This window comes from Ruditapes philippinarum, unplaced genomic scaffold (genome assembly GCF_026571515.1).
Source record: "Ruditapes philippinarum isolate M1 unplaced genomic scaffold, ASM2657151v2 ctg1665_1_1_1_1, whole genome shotgun sequence".
NCBI lineage: Eukaryota > Metazoa > Mollusca > Bivalvia > Venerida > Veneridae > Ruditapes > Ruditapes philippinarum.
In genome coordinates, this window is record NW_026861357.1 from 1 (window position 1) to 15,539 (window position 15,539).

The 15,539-nt window shown below is 34.6% G+C and overlaps 1 protein-coding gene across 1 annotated transcript in view; it reads right to left on the minus strand.

The window, feature by feature from the left end:
• Positions 1 to 706: 706 nt before the first annotated feature.
• The window catches only part of LOC132715353 (uncharacterized), a 45,360-nt gene continuing 30,527 nt past the window's right edge, over positions 707 to 15,539 (minus strand). The window contains exons 7-11 of the mRNA XM_060698343.1: positions 14,662 to 14,835; positions 14,119 to 14,321; positions 9,500 to 9,594; positions 6,155 to 6,283; positions 707 to 824 (exon numbers count right to left, since the gene is read on the minus strand). Coding sequence (XP_060554326.1) covers positions 723 to 824; positions 6,155 to 6,283; positions 9,500 to 9,594; positions 14,119 to 14,321; positions 14,662 to 14,835 — 703 coding nt within the window. The 3' untranslated portion in view covers positions 707 to 722. The remainder of the gene's footprint in view (positions 825 to 6,154; positions 6,284 to 9,499; positions 9,595 to 14,118; positions 14,322 to 14,661; positions 14,836 to 15,539) is intronic.

Sequence of the window (15,539 nt, forward strand, 5' to 3'; positions counted from 1 at the left end):
ATGCATAATGGTGTCATGTGAAGTTAAGATGAAATTGGTTTAATGGTTTATGAGAAGATGTTGTTTAAAGTAAAAGTGGACATACCACAGACGCTGTATGAAAAGCCATCACAAAAGCTCACCATGCAACTTTGTGACAAGTGAGCTAAAAATCAAAACATTTCTTTTTTTCTTCGAATATTCATATTCGTTTTTCATGGTTTTAATATTCAGATATCCGGCCCTACCTTTAAGAGTGACCTTGACCTTGGGAGTAGAAATCCAATTACAGTGACCTTGACCTTTGGGGTTGCAACCCAATTATTGTGCTGAGGACGGAGGGATGAACTAACAGACAGAGGCCATTGCTATAATTTTCTCCCCGCTACCTGGAAGGGGATTAAAAATCTGAAAAAACAAGCAAAATCTAGACATTTGACCTTAATGACTGATGGTTCATTTTAGTCTAGTCTTCTGAAAGGTCTTGTCCCAAGGGTTATTGTGGCCAAGTATGAAGACAATACACCAAGAACTTAAAAAAATATTATCAAGGCACAAGATGGCAAGGGCAACACCAACATGACTGTAAATATATCTCTATTTTCATAAAAAAATTGAATCCAAGGGAAATTATTTGAAAAAAACTTAGGGATTCAAGCAACATTCCAGGCCATTATTATCCAACTTGACACATGGTGTTCTCATCTGAAAATGTTCTGGAAGACTTTGTGAAAAATAAGTAATCACTTACCTTTTGTATTGATCATACAGGAATGGCAAGCCTGACCTCGTTCCTTTGAAATATTAAGTAAACAGCTTTCACAATTATTGGCTCTATATATCTCCTGCAGGAAATAAACACCATTAAGTTAAATAATATCAATCAGCTATTCAAAAGTTTTATAAACATCAAATTTATTGATATATTAAAAGTAACCTACAAAATACAATGAAAAAAATTATGAAACCCCTAAATTTTGAGTTTAAGAGAAAAGCAAAGCAGTTAAAATGGTAAAGTTGCCCTTGATGTTTTTGTCATTGGTTTTTGGTGATTACTAGCAATTATCAAAGTATTGCAAGAAATACAAAAGTCCTCTACAGCTTAGAATCCTAGCAGCATTCTGAAGGGCCATGGCAATTTAATTATTCAATTGTGGAAGACATGGTTGAACTTTAATCTTTTATTTTCTTAGTTTATCTGTGTCATTGTAATGTGTTATTTAGTTTCCATACCTAATATGAAATTTTGTTACAGCAGATAATCAAAAGATCCAATTGTCTCATAATGAAACTTTCTCTATTTCAAGTAAATTTGTTGGAATTTGTTTAAGTTCTTTAAAGGTGATCTTTAAGGAAACAGTCTTTAGGGACAGACAGACAGACTGATAGACGGAAGACAAATCTTTAAACATTCCTGGTTGTAACCAGAATATAACATCTTAACAAGAGGGCCATGCTGGCCCTAGATCTTTCTCCTGACTCATCAAACGCATCCAAGCAATGTCTTAGACAAACACCCTGGCCAAGTTTGATGACGATTGAGTCAAAAATCTGACCTCTATTGTGTTAAACGGGTTTTTTTCATATTTGGGCAATGTGACCTAGTTTTTGACCAGAGACGACCCATATTCAAACTTGACCTAGAAGTCAACAAAACAACCTTCCTGACAATTTTTTCAGGAAATTTGGATCAAAACTGCAGCCCCTAGAGTGTTAACAAGCTTTTTCTACTTTTAGCTCCTGTGAACTAGTTTTTGACCGGAGATAACCAAAATTAGAACTTGACATAGAAATCATCAAAACAACCTTTCTGGCAAATTTCCAGAATATTTCGATTAAAACTGCAGCCACTAGAGTGTAAACAAGATTTTTCTATTTCTAGCTCATGTGACCTAGTTTTTGACCGGAGATGACCCACTTTCACACTTGACCTAGAATTCATGAAAACAACCTTCCTGACAAATTTCCAGATTATTTGGATCAAAACTGCAGCCACAAGAGTGTTAACAAGCTTTTTCTATTTTTAGCTCCTGACACCTTGTTTTTTCACCAGAGATAATCCATATTAGAACTTGACCTAGAAATCATCAAAACAATCTTTTCTGACAAATTTACAGAATATTTGGATCAAAACTGCAGCCACTAGATAGTCAACAAGCTTTTTCTATTTTAAGCTCCTGTGACCTAGTTTTTGACCGGAGATAACAAGTTTTTGACCTTGACCTAGAAATCATCAAAACAACCTTCCTGACAAATTTCCAGAATATTTGGATCAAAACTGCAGCCACTAGAGTGTTAACAAGCTTTTTTTATTTTTTTAGCTCCTGTGACCTTGTTTTTGACCGGAGATGACCTATATTCGAACTTGACCTAGAAATTATCAAAAAACCTTCCTGACAAATTTCCAGAATATTTGGATCAAAACTGCAGCCACTAGTGTTAACAAGATTTTTAGCTCCTGTGACCTAGTTTGTGACCCGAGATAACCCATCTTCTAACTCTATCTGTATTTAATTGAGACAGACATTCTGACAAAGTTTGATGATGATCCAATCAAAACTGTGACTGCTAGACTGTTAACAACCAAATTGTTGACGACGCACAACGCACGACGACGGACATAGTCCATCACTATACCTCACCTTGACCACTTCGTGAGCTAAAAAGCAAAATTCTTAAACTTAAGTTGTATTTACACTTGAAATAAAGATGCTAGACTTATGAACATCATCATACATGATTTGAGTGATGACAAAGAACAACTAGAAGGTTTAAAAAAAAAAAAAAAAAAAATTGTCTCCCAAAACTAAGTATGATATTGATAACTCCTGTGAATTTTGGCCAAAATCCTGCCAGCAGTTTGACCTTAGAAAGCCGGACAAGATTTTATATTAATAGCTCTGACGGTCATTTGTCCGGCGATATGTTCAACTAGGCGTGGTACTGATCACTCCTGTGAAGTTTTATTGATATCCTCCTAGCAGGTTGACCTGTGAAAGCAGGACTTTTTTCTATTTTTAGCTCTGGCGGCCATTTTGTGAAGCTAAGAGGAACGTGCCGGCCATATGCATAACTAGGGATGGCACTGATCACGTCTGTGAAGTTTCGTTGAAATCCCACAAGCAGTTTAACCTGTGAAAGCCAGACAAGATTTTTCTATGTATAGTCCTGGTAGCCATTTTTGTGCAGTGAAACAGAATGTGCCGTCGGCCATATGCACATCTAGGGATTGTACTGATCACACCTGTGTAGTTTCATTAAAAGTAAACATGCAGTACATCCGGTGAAAGCAGGACAAGGTTTTTTCTATTTTAAGCTCTGACAGACATTTTGTGCAGCAAAGTAAGGAACATTCCAGCCATTTGCACAACTAGGGATGGTATTGATCTTTTCTGAGAAATTTTATTGAAATCCCACCAGCAGTTTGACTGTTAGCTGGACAAAATTTTTCTGTTAATAAGCTCTGGCGGCCAACATGTGCAGCGAAAGAAATCGTGACGGCCACATGCACAACTAGGGATGGTACTGATCACTTCTGTGAAGTTTCATTGAAATCATGCCAGAAGTTTGGCCTAGTGTGAAAGCCGGACAAGAGTTTTCTATTTTAGATCTGGCGGCTATTTTAACTATAAAAGAGACATAACTGTGCCAAAAAATACATTTAGAAAATAAAGATACTATGCACAACTAGGCATGATGACAAACAATCCTGTAAAGTTCCACTGAAATCCCACCAGCGTTTTTCGAGATGAAGCACGGACAAGGTCATCCGACGGACAGTGCGATTACTACATGCCGCCCTTTGGGGGCATAAAAAACATGCATAATCTCCAGACTGCAATCTATCCATATTTCAAGTTCCATAAAAATATTTTCAGTATTCAGACTGGATCCAGTTTTGTGGATGGACAGACAGACGGAAAGACATCCTCAAAGTTTGGTTTTTAAGTAGCTACACTTCTGTTCTCTCTATTGGTTTCTTAGCCATGTAAGAGAAAAAAAAACACATACAAGCTTATTGAATGAATAACATCAAAGGAAATTTGTTGTTACCTATTGTTCCCGTAGCCACCTACTTAGGGACCGACATAGGATGGAGGGTTAATAGTTAAACGAAAGAAGAGCCGGTTGAACCGGGTGATACTCCCCAAAAAAGTTTTGGGCACAGGAGGGTATACCTCTTGTAGTGTCAGAGTTATGTCACAGACAAAGTTCAAAGTGTTAAAACAAGGTAGCAACCCAAATGTTGCACCGGACACAATTTTGCTGCAAGGTTATGCTGTGACCTTGACCTTCAAGGTGGCGACCCAAATGTGGCACGTCACACGTCGTCTCAATATGGTGATCATTTTTGTGAAATAGTTGTAAAATCCAACTTCAAATAATGAAGTTATGGGCCGGACACGATTTTGCTGCAAGGTCATGCTGTGTCCTTGACCTTCAAGGTAGCAACTCAAATGTTGCGCGCGACATGTTGTCTCAATATGGTGATTATTTCTGTAAAAAAGTTGTAAAATCAGTTTTCAATTAACAAATATATGGGCCAGACACGATTTTGCTGCAATGTCATGCTGTGACCTTGACCTTCAAGGTAGCGACCCAAATGTTGCTCGCGACACGTTGTTTCAATATAGTGATCATATCTGTGAAATAGTTGTAAAATCTGACTTCAAATAACGAAGTTATGAAGAGGAATGATATTGCTGCAAGGTCATGTTGTGACCTTGACCTTCAAGGAAGCGACCCAAATGTTGTGCATGAGAAAGTCGTCTCAGTATAGTGATCATTTATGTGAAAAGGTTTTTAAAATTCGACTTCTTGTAACAAAGTTTTGGGCCGAACACGATTTTGCTGCAAGGTCATGCTGTGACCTTGACCTTTAAGGAAGCGACCCAAATGTTGCATGTGACACGTCGTCTCAATATGGTGATCATTTCTGTGAAATAGTTGAAAAATCCAACTTCAAATAATGAAGTTTTGGCCAGGCACAATTTTGTTGTAAGGTCATTCTGTGACCATGACCTTCAAGGTAGCGACCCTAATGATACGCACAACATGTTGTCTCAATATAGTGATCATTTCTGTGAATAGTTGTAAAATCTGACTTGAAATTACGAAGTTATGGGCCAGACACTATTAATCTGCAAGGTCATGCTGTGACCTTGACCTTCAAAGTAGTGACCCAAATTTGCTCATGACATGGTTATCATTTCTGTGAAATAGTTGTAAAATCTGACTTTAAATAAATTTATGGGCCTGACACAATTTTGCTTCATGGTCATGCTGTGACCTTGACCTTCAAGGTAGCGACCCAAATATTGCGGGCAATATGTCAACTCAATATGGTGATCATTCCAGTGAACTAGTTGTAAAATCTGACTTCAAATAACGAAGGTATGGGCCTGACACAATTTTGCTGCCCGTGACATATCGTCTCAATATTGTGATCATTTTTGTGAAATACAATGTAGTTGTAAAATATGACTTCAAATAACGAAGTTATGGACCGGACACGATTTTGCTGCAATGTCATGCTGTGACCTTGACCTTCAAGGTAGCGACCCAACAGTTGGAGCGACATGTCACCTCAAAATGGTGATCATTTTTGTGAAATAGTTGTGTAATCCGACTTAAAAGAACGAAGTTATTGGCCGGACACGAATTCGGGACGTACGTTCGTACGGACGGACGGACTGACTGACGGATGGGCAACCCGACGACTATTTGCTCCCCGGAATTTTTTTCGGGGAGCATCAACCGGGACTTATGAGCATAATTTGTTAATCTTACATTACTATAATTATGCAAAGTCAATTTGATTCTGTAATAAATGTTATTTTTAAAGATCTAAGATTTTGTTTGTTACGGTCACCATGACCTTGAAATTGACCAAACCTTAAAATAAATAGTAGTTATGTATTACTAATGACCTAGCTTCACACAAAATCTTAAAACTTTCAGCCTAAGTATTCAATGGTCTGATTAGCTGTCAGTTGTCAAGGCTATTGTGACCTTGACCTTTGACAAACTGGCCCTGATAAATAGGGAGGGAGGTAGAAAAGCCTAAAAGTACATAATATGCATTACAAACAATGTTCTATGACGTATTGGAAAAAGGCAACGAACATGAAACATTTAAAACATCCCAATTTTTACATCAATCATAAGATCTTACTGTTAACTTCTCAATGACATTAAATGTGAAATCTTGAACTTTCCAATCAGTCTGTTCTAGCAGTTTTGTTGCGATATAATTCAGTTTTCCATGTGCATTTTCTAGATGATCATGTTCCCATATTTTTTTCTGTAAAGTATAAATACAGAACTGTATCTTAAATTATGTTGTTTTTTTAGGTAAGAGCTAACACAATTCCTGTCATATTACACTGTAAAAGTCTTATTTTGGACACTTAATTAGAGTTGCAAGATAATGCAGAAAAAATACACCTGTTGTCACGGTGTTTATCAAGTAACAATGGAATGTGCAACTAACATAAAAAGATAAAAAGGATGGTGAAATGAATAAAAATGTTTACTATAATAAGGTTAACAATTTGTTTTAATAGCAGACCATATTGCTGGGTAACTGGTCATGATTACCATTTTTGTTAGATTCTTAATAATGAAAATTTTACCAGGCAGTTAAATCGTACTAACTTGCTAATACCAGAGATATGATATAGGTAATGTATCTATGTCTCTGCTAATATACAATACCCAAAAGTTATTTTGAGTTTCAAAAATGTAAGGATTCTGTAGTTTCGAAAAACGGCTGCGTAATAATTAATTGCAAGATACTGGTTTATTAAAAATCGTTTTGATTTAAACATTACTAAGACAAAGAAAAACAACAATATAAATCTATGTAATTTAAAACAAATGTAAAGGCATAAAATGTAAAAATTCTTTTAAATGTACATGACTGTATACTATTTGTGTCGCCAAAAAATGCACTCTCAAAAAATCGTACATCACACCAAAGTGATATTTTCAACTTGATACTTTTCTTAATTCATAATCTGCTTATCAATTATTTTATAAAATCACAAAAAAGTTGTAAAACACGTTCACAGAAATTCCTTATTAACTGAATCATAATTTTACGTATTTTTGACTGTGCCAGTTGGTAGGACTCTGGGTCGAGTATCAAATCAGTAAGGCATGACCAATCAAGTCCCTATGATGATCCATAACAAAATTCGGACCATGAATATTTTGACAACTAACAAAAGTAACGTAATCTGGTGTTATGTTATAACTCTAAAAATGCACCCTGCTGATTTATGATATCACAGCCAAGTGCCGCTTGTATATACAACATATGCACCATGTAAATTAATATGTTATGGCCCAGTGGCGCTTATATATGCACACATCTATTTATTTATGAAATAAGTTACTTGGAAAAGGTCTTTATTTTTATAACCATAAGAATAGATTGTGAATATCAAAATTATCTTATTATCGTCTGCTGCAAATCTTAAATTATAAAAGTCAATGCCACATGGTTTTCGTTTTTTCCGGACTACGTATTTATAAAAATTATATCCTTCACTGGTTCTTTGAAATATTTTTTTTAATAAAAAAACGGTAAGTATTGACAGAATGCATTCTGTTATTGTTCTATTAAAAATCCTGTAACACAATTTTTTCATGGTTTTATTTCATAAATATAATGCTCAAATTAAGATTTGTCAATATTGTAAGTTCAAATAAGCATTATTTATAAAGATATTACCGCATTTAATATGTAAATAAAGGGAGGTAATTAAAAATTTATTTTCTATATATTCAAAGTCAATTTTCCAAAAAAGAATGCATATGATCCATTGATTTAATATAATGTACACAAATATTTGCAGTACACATTTTACATATTCTTCGATGTTTGAAAATTGTTTTATTTGCATAATTATATACATATATAATTTTTTAGCAAGTGTGGTATTCACACAGTCACAATATCAAACACAAAATATACAGGATCTTTAAAGCATTTAAAGACATAAGCAATCTTATTTTCATGTGTGTCACAAATACGCCAGAATATTCTAAATGGCAGAAAATAACACAGGAAACTATAAAAATGGCCATTTAAATTCATAATAGGCAATTTCAAAGTGTACGAGTGCTAACATTCTTTGCGGTCTGCATAGTTTTATCCCCCATTTACGTCACATCCGGTAAGGGAAGTAAATCTTCCTTGACTGTTATCGCTTAAATGAAAACGTCTATAAAAGTGTATTTTTCTGTTCTATTAACTAAATTGGGACTAACAAATGAGTTCCTAAGCGATAATTTCTTATAACCGTGTGAGCCATAACCGTATATTTTTATATTAAATAAAGAAGGGCAAAATTCCGGCCAAAAAAATGTTCCTTATAATCGGAAGTTCGCTATAAGGCCTAAAGAATTGTTTGTTTCCGGTGTCCCTACCTACCCTATAATTTGGCCACCGACCCTAAACTTTTTGAGGGAAAACAGGCCGCATTTTGTGTTTGAAGCTGCATAATAAACTTTGCGCCGCATATTCATATTTCCGTCGCATACACTTGATATAAAAAAAATATTTAAAAAATAAATAAAAAATGCCTACCTACCAACCCTATTTTTTTAAAACCATGTCACTGGAAACAAACATTATTTTTGTTAGGCCTAACTGTGCTCGCTATGAGAGAAGTTTACTAAGAAGACATGAGCGATCAGTGATCACATGTGTTGCCTGATGAAAGCCGATTGCATATTGCAGCTACTGTGTAGCAAGAGACAAAAAATCATTCACAGGCCAAAATGCGTATTTTATCCAAGGGCCATAACTCAGCAAAAAACATTCATGGTAAAAAAACCCTGTAAAATATGCACAAAAACTTGAAGTACCAATCAATGCTGTAAAGTTTGATTTAAAGTGCAGAAGTAGTATAACAGAAGAAGCCCAGACAAAAAATGTTAAAAAATAAAAATCATTAAAGGGCCATAACTCTGGCTATTATTTTATTGTAAAATTTTCTTTTAAAATTTTCAAGAAAGAGAATTTATATATCTGTAAGAATTCAAAAGAACCTTATTTTAACTTGATATATGACATATTTTATTGCCAAATATAAGACATGTAAACAGTAACAATACACTGACATGACACATATGGCAAAAAGGTTGACCCACAAGTTCTCTCAACATTAGCAACGGGTCTTCCCTGAAATTATTTTAACTTATTTATATATATCAAATTTCCACTTCATTTATTTTTCTTAGCAGAAACTTTTAGTGGGAAAAATAAAACAAAAACATTCATCGGCATAAAACACAAATACAGATAAATTATGCTAATGAATCTATGCTCTATTATGTAACAATTAAAAAAAAACCTTAACACTTTATTCAAAGTTTTTAGTAGGTTTCCTATCAAAACAAAGAAATAACCAATGCAGTACCTCTAACTTTTTAAGTTCTTTACAGTCATATAAAAAATAAACTTTACAATAGAGATGACATCGTTACAAGATATGACATGTTTTCTTACATATATATTATGCGTGATATATTCAGCTTCCATGTTCTTCAAGTGTGTTGGTCCCTGGCCTTCTGGTCCAAATGTGGTAATCATTTCTCTCACAACTATTTGTTAAGAAGTAAAAATGACAATTTTCAAATATTCTACCCTTCTTTTAGCAAAGATACATTGCAAAAGGGTTTATGTAGCTATTTTTGACATTTCCAACAAAAACTAAGTAGGTCATATGAGAACAATCAAAACAAAACCCCAGTTTGAACCGGGTGATGATCCCCACACAGGAAAGTACACCTCTTGTAGTTTCAGAGTTATGTCCCTGGACAAAGTTCAAAGTGTAATTATTCTAAAATTAGGCAAGGCAGAGTTACTGTTCTAAGCACTCGACTTCTAATTAATAAGATCTATCTACCTACAAAGTTTCTTATTGATACCTCTAGTGGTTTCTTAGTTATGTTCCGGACAAAGTTCAACATGTAAACAAGATTGCATTTGAGAAAAATGCTATGCCACCGCAATAATACAACACTAAATAGTAGTGTAGGAACAGATTTTTTTGTTTCTATACAATTGAAGATTGTCATAATGCATATCTAATTCTTATTATCAGATTAGTGGTTAAATCTATTGTTAACTCAATAAAAGATCAGAGTAGGAATATATCAATGCACTTGAGTCTAGTGAATTTGGTGGTGAAGGTCATATTTCACACAGCCTAAAATTTCATGACTGCATCAAAGGACAACATGTAATACACTTTGTCAAAATCTAGGTCAGCTGATATCAAAGTTCACTTTTAATTTTGACACTAGAGGCAAAATTTGAACAACTTTGGTAGAGTACCTATAGATGATATCATTTAACAAATATTAAAGCTCTAAGCCTTGTACCTTCAGACAATAAGATTTTTTTTATTTTTTACTATATGTATATATTGAAAATCAATGACCCCGGGGCGGGGGCAATTTTGACCCCAGGGCTATTATTTGAACATTCTTCCTAGAGGTTCACTTCACAATGTTTCATGCAAAGTATCTAACCTCTAGCATTTGTCAATTGCTAGAAGAAATTTTTTTAAAGATTTTACTATAAGTTTTTACTATGTAAATATGAGGAAAATCAATGACCCCCGGGGCCGGGCCGATTTTGACCCCAGGGCTATAATTTGAACAATCTGGGTAGTGGTCTATCAGACAATGCCTTATGCAAAATATCTAAGCTCTAGGCCTATGGGTCTTTACAAGAAGGTATTTTAAATTTTTACTATATGTACATATAGTGAAAATCCATGACCCCCGGGGCAGGGCTGATTTTGACCCCAGGGCTTTAATTTGAACAATATTGGTAGAGGTCTACCAGACAATGCCTTATGCAAAATATCTAAGCTCTAGGCCTATGGGTCTTTACAAAAAGGTAATTTAAGTTTTTACTATATGTACATATAGTGAAAATCAATGACCCCCGGGGCGGGCCAATTTTGACCCCAGGGCTATAATTTGAACAATCTTGGTAGAGGTCTACCAGACAATGCCTTATGCAAAATATCTAAGCTCTAGGCCTTTTGGGTCTTTACAAGAAGATTTTTTAAATTTATTCTTATAATTCCTTTTGGTTGCCATGACAACCAGATTTCTGCATGGAATTAAATTCTTTGAACAACTTTGGAAGCCCTTCACCCAAGGATCAATCCTGCCAAGTTTGGTTGAAATTGGACTAGTGGTTTTTCACAAGAAGATTTTTTAAGTTCACTATATAATCTATATAACACACACACACACACACACACACAAACAAACAAACAAACACACACACACACACACAGGTGAATCGCTATATGCCACCGCATCGCAGATGCTGCGGTGGCATAAAAAGAACAAGGGCAGTAACTCCAAAATAAGGCAAGGCAGAGTAATGATTCTTGTGCATTGCACATCTACTAATTGAGATCAATCTACCTACAAAGTTTCATATGGTATCTCTTATAATTTTAGAGTTATGTCCCCAACAAAATTCAAAATGTAAAACTTAACAAAGGGCAAAAAGCAAATTCGCTGAATTTATATCCCACACCGAGTACTGGTTATTACTAATACAACAACTGAAGACATAAGGCTTTATTTATATATATTTATCATTGCGTAAACAGTAATATTCATTGTACATGATTGATATTCATTGCAATAACAGAGCTAGCTTAAGGTCTTCAGCGTACCCATTTATATACTATGACATGACGTGAACGCTGAAGACAACCCCGTAGGGAAAGTCCACCAATAATCGTGCCAGGAATCTGACACGCTTGTATTCATTCCTCGTACATGTCATGAAGTAAAAGTGAAGCATACCTTGATAAAACTATATATAATCTCTTGATAAGCCAAGGATGGACAAATAAAAATCTTATTACGAACATAAACTACCTAATAGTTTCTGACAGGTAAAGATTTCGGCACATGACTGTCATATTGCCAAAATGTTTGACCACGTGATAACGAGATTGACCTTTACGAACCCATGTGCTTCCAATATTTTTATTAATTACTTTTTTCAAAGATATTGAAAAAGGTGATTTACTGACTTTTGTATTCAATAAAATCATATTTAAGTATTAAAAAATAATGAAAATAAATAAAAACATTATCTTTAATAAAAATATTGAAATCATGTCTAAAGATGTTCTAAATATAGTACACGACTCTATTCTAATCGGTTTCCGTGAATGACGTCATTCGAGGTCTCGCATGGCACCTAAATGTCTGATGGCCAACTGTAGTCGCATAATTGATGTTTTACAGTTAAATAGGCAATTTTAATGACGGTATTAATATTTTGATAATTTAATTTGTATAGAACAATGTTAAGATAATTGTTTTATCGTAAAATACACAAGAATTGATTGGGTCAAGTGTATTTGCAAGTGAAAAATAAGGTTATATCAACTTATGTTATTCTGGTTAGGTTTTGTAACGGGTCTTATCCAAAACTTAAATGCCACATCAGATGAAAAACAAAAATGTTAAATAAAGGCTTATAAAGTTTTGAATCCGGGAACTATAACAAAGCCATAACTCTATGTTAAATAGTAATATCTGGTCATGCCAATGAGATGTTAATTGCCTTTAAGTATTGATGGTTGCCATAAAGTTTTGTTAAAATCAATACAGCAGTTGCAAAGAAATAGCAATATTGCTCTTTATGCATACTACATAACTAATCAAGGTCCATAACTCTGTAATGAAGGGTCTGGTCTGAACAAGGCAAAAAATTGTGCACATCTCAACTTGGTATTAATCATGTTCCCATAAAGTTAAATTGAATTCCAGTCAGAAGTTGCAGAGAAGAAGCGTGGAAACTATTATTGCTCAATATGCATACTGCATAACTAATCAAGGGCCATAACTCTGAGATAAAGGGTCTGACCGTAACAAGGCAATGATATGCGCATCTCCTCTTAATATTGATGATTCCCATAAAGTTTTGTTGAATTCCAGCCAATAGTTGCAAAGAAGTAGCGCAGAAACGATTATTGCTGTATATGCACACAGACACTGCAAAATATATCGAGGGCCATAACTCTGAGTTTAAGTGTCTGACCGGAACAAGGCGACGATATGCACATCTCCTGTTGGTATTGAAGGCTCTCATATTTTTTTGTTAAATTCCAGCCAACAGTTGCAGAGAAATAGCATGGGAACAATTATTTTTCTATATGCATACTGCATAATTTATCAAGGGCCAAAATTCTGAGTTAAAGTGTCTGACAGGAACAAGGCAATGATATGCGCATCTCCCCTTGGTATTGATGGTTCCCATAAAGTTTCGTTGCATTCCAGCCAGTAGTTGCAGAGAAATAGCGCTGCAAGGCAGAGTTACAATTCTTGTGTGCTGCACATTTACCCATTTAGATCTATCTACCTAAATTGTAACAAGGTTTCATGTTGATATCTCTTATAGTTTTAGAGTAATGTCCCGGACAAGATTTATATAAAAGGGGAAAAAATTCAAAAACAGGGCTTAACAGAGTTATGGTTCTTTGCACTGCACTTCTACCCAATGAGATCTATCTACCTACAAAGTTTCATGTTAATATCTCTTATAATCAAAGAGTTATGTTCCGGACAACGTTCAAAGTGTTATAATGAACAAAGGGCAATACTCCAAAATTAGGCAGAATAGAGTTCAATTCTTGTGCATTGCATATCTAACCATTGAAATCTATTTACTTACAAAAGTACAAAACAGAGTTAAGGTTCTATGACTTGCCTCAGTGCCCTCTACCACTGTGTGAACTTTAAATTAATTATCTCCAAGGGTTTTCAAGTTATGCTCTGGACAAGACAATGGTCAGACGGACAGACAGAAGGACAAGTCGGTGACTATATGCTCTCCCTTTGGGAGAATAATAAAAATATACGTCAACTTATCAACCTTTTTTGGTTGATTTGTACATGACACCAATACAGTATAGGTCATAATTATGGCGACTTTCCAGCTTTACTGGTGGAGGAAGACCTTCATGCCCTTCCATGCATTATTTAGTAAGCTAGCAGGATAGATTCCTCAAATAAAAGAATCCAAAGTTCCTGTCACTTAAGCTAACTTTGTCACTTCATGAAGTTTTGTATACTTACTGACACCAAAACTATAATAATCCCAGCTCTCGTTTGCACTTTTTCCTTTTCCATGTTCAGGATGTAAATAATACACTCTTCCGCCACCTATACTTGACATATCATCCTCTTCTCTTGCCAAACCAAAGTCAATAAGGCGGGCATTAAACACGTCATCCAACACAATATTTTTAGAGGCTATATCTTTGTGAAGAATTGCAGCTCTGAAACACAACACTGACATGTTACAAGAGAGGGCAGTTATTACTTTTAACAAAAGTAATTTTTTAAGATTAATCACAGTCCTGAAACACAACACTACTTAAGATGCATGAATGGGGTACAAAATACATCATTTCTGGGTTTCCTAATTTTTTTATCAAATATTATAATATATGAACGTAATTTCCCTTTAAAACCCGCTATCAAGAGCAAAAAGCCCTATCAAAGCACAAGTCACTTCAGCAATTAGCCAATTCCAGTTCAATACTAGCATTAAGCTCACTAGTTTACAACTTTTATTGGTGAAGGGAAAAAGACTTAAAGAACAGGTTTACTCGTTACCTGACACCATGCACTTTAGTGTGGATGTACTTGATAGCTAATGCAACTTGGAGAAGAATTTTCACTCTTTTTGGTGCAGTCAGTTTGGGAATCTGTTGCATCCTGTCATGTTTGAGGACTTTATAAAGATCACCGTTTTCACAAAGTGGAGAGACAAACCAAAACTCTCTTTCCCTGAAATATTAAAGTTCATGCATATTTATCTTAATATTAATGATTTAAAGATTAAAACTAGAAATGTGTGAAAAGGACAAAATTAATGTCCCGATAAACAGTTATTATCATTGTTAACTAAAGATGGAAAACAGACACATTTTGTCTTAATCTTTAACTGATATCATAATATTCATAACTGCATCTGAAAAATGCAAATGTAAACAAGGTTTTTCCTTATTTGGGCTGTGTAACCTAATTTTTTACCCCAGATGACCCGTATTTGACTTTGAGCTAGAAATAATCTCGACAACATTTCAGGAAAATTTCCAGGATATTTGGACCGAAACACTTCACTGTAGCCTCTAGAATGTTAAAGCTACATTAAAAAAATATGTAAGCAAATATTTTACTCACAGTCAGCCTAAAAACCTAGCATTATACAGTTTCATTAATCTTTTTAATAGTATTTTTGTAAATTTCATCAAACATTGTTCATAAAATACGATTTTAAACGGAAAACCCACAGTAACACTAATTTACTACATATACAAATTTTAACATGCAAATAAAGACTATTATAAGTTTGTGTCAGAGCTACGTCACAGTGTTAAAGTTGCTATACAGAACACACTTTAACCGTTTTAGCTTCACAGTACACTTGGCATGGCGTTCAGGAAAGAGTAATCATCTCATAAAAAATATTAAATTTGTATGAAAACATC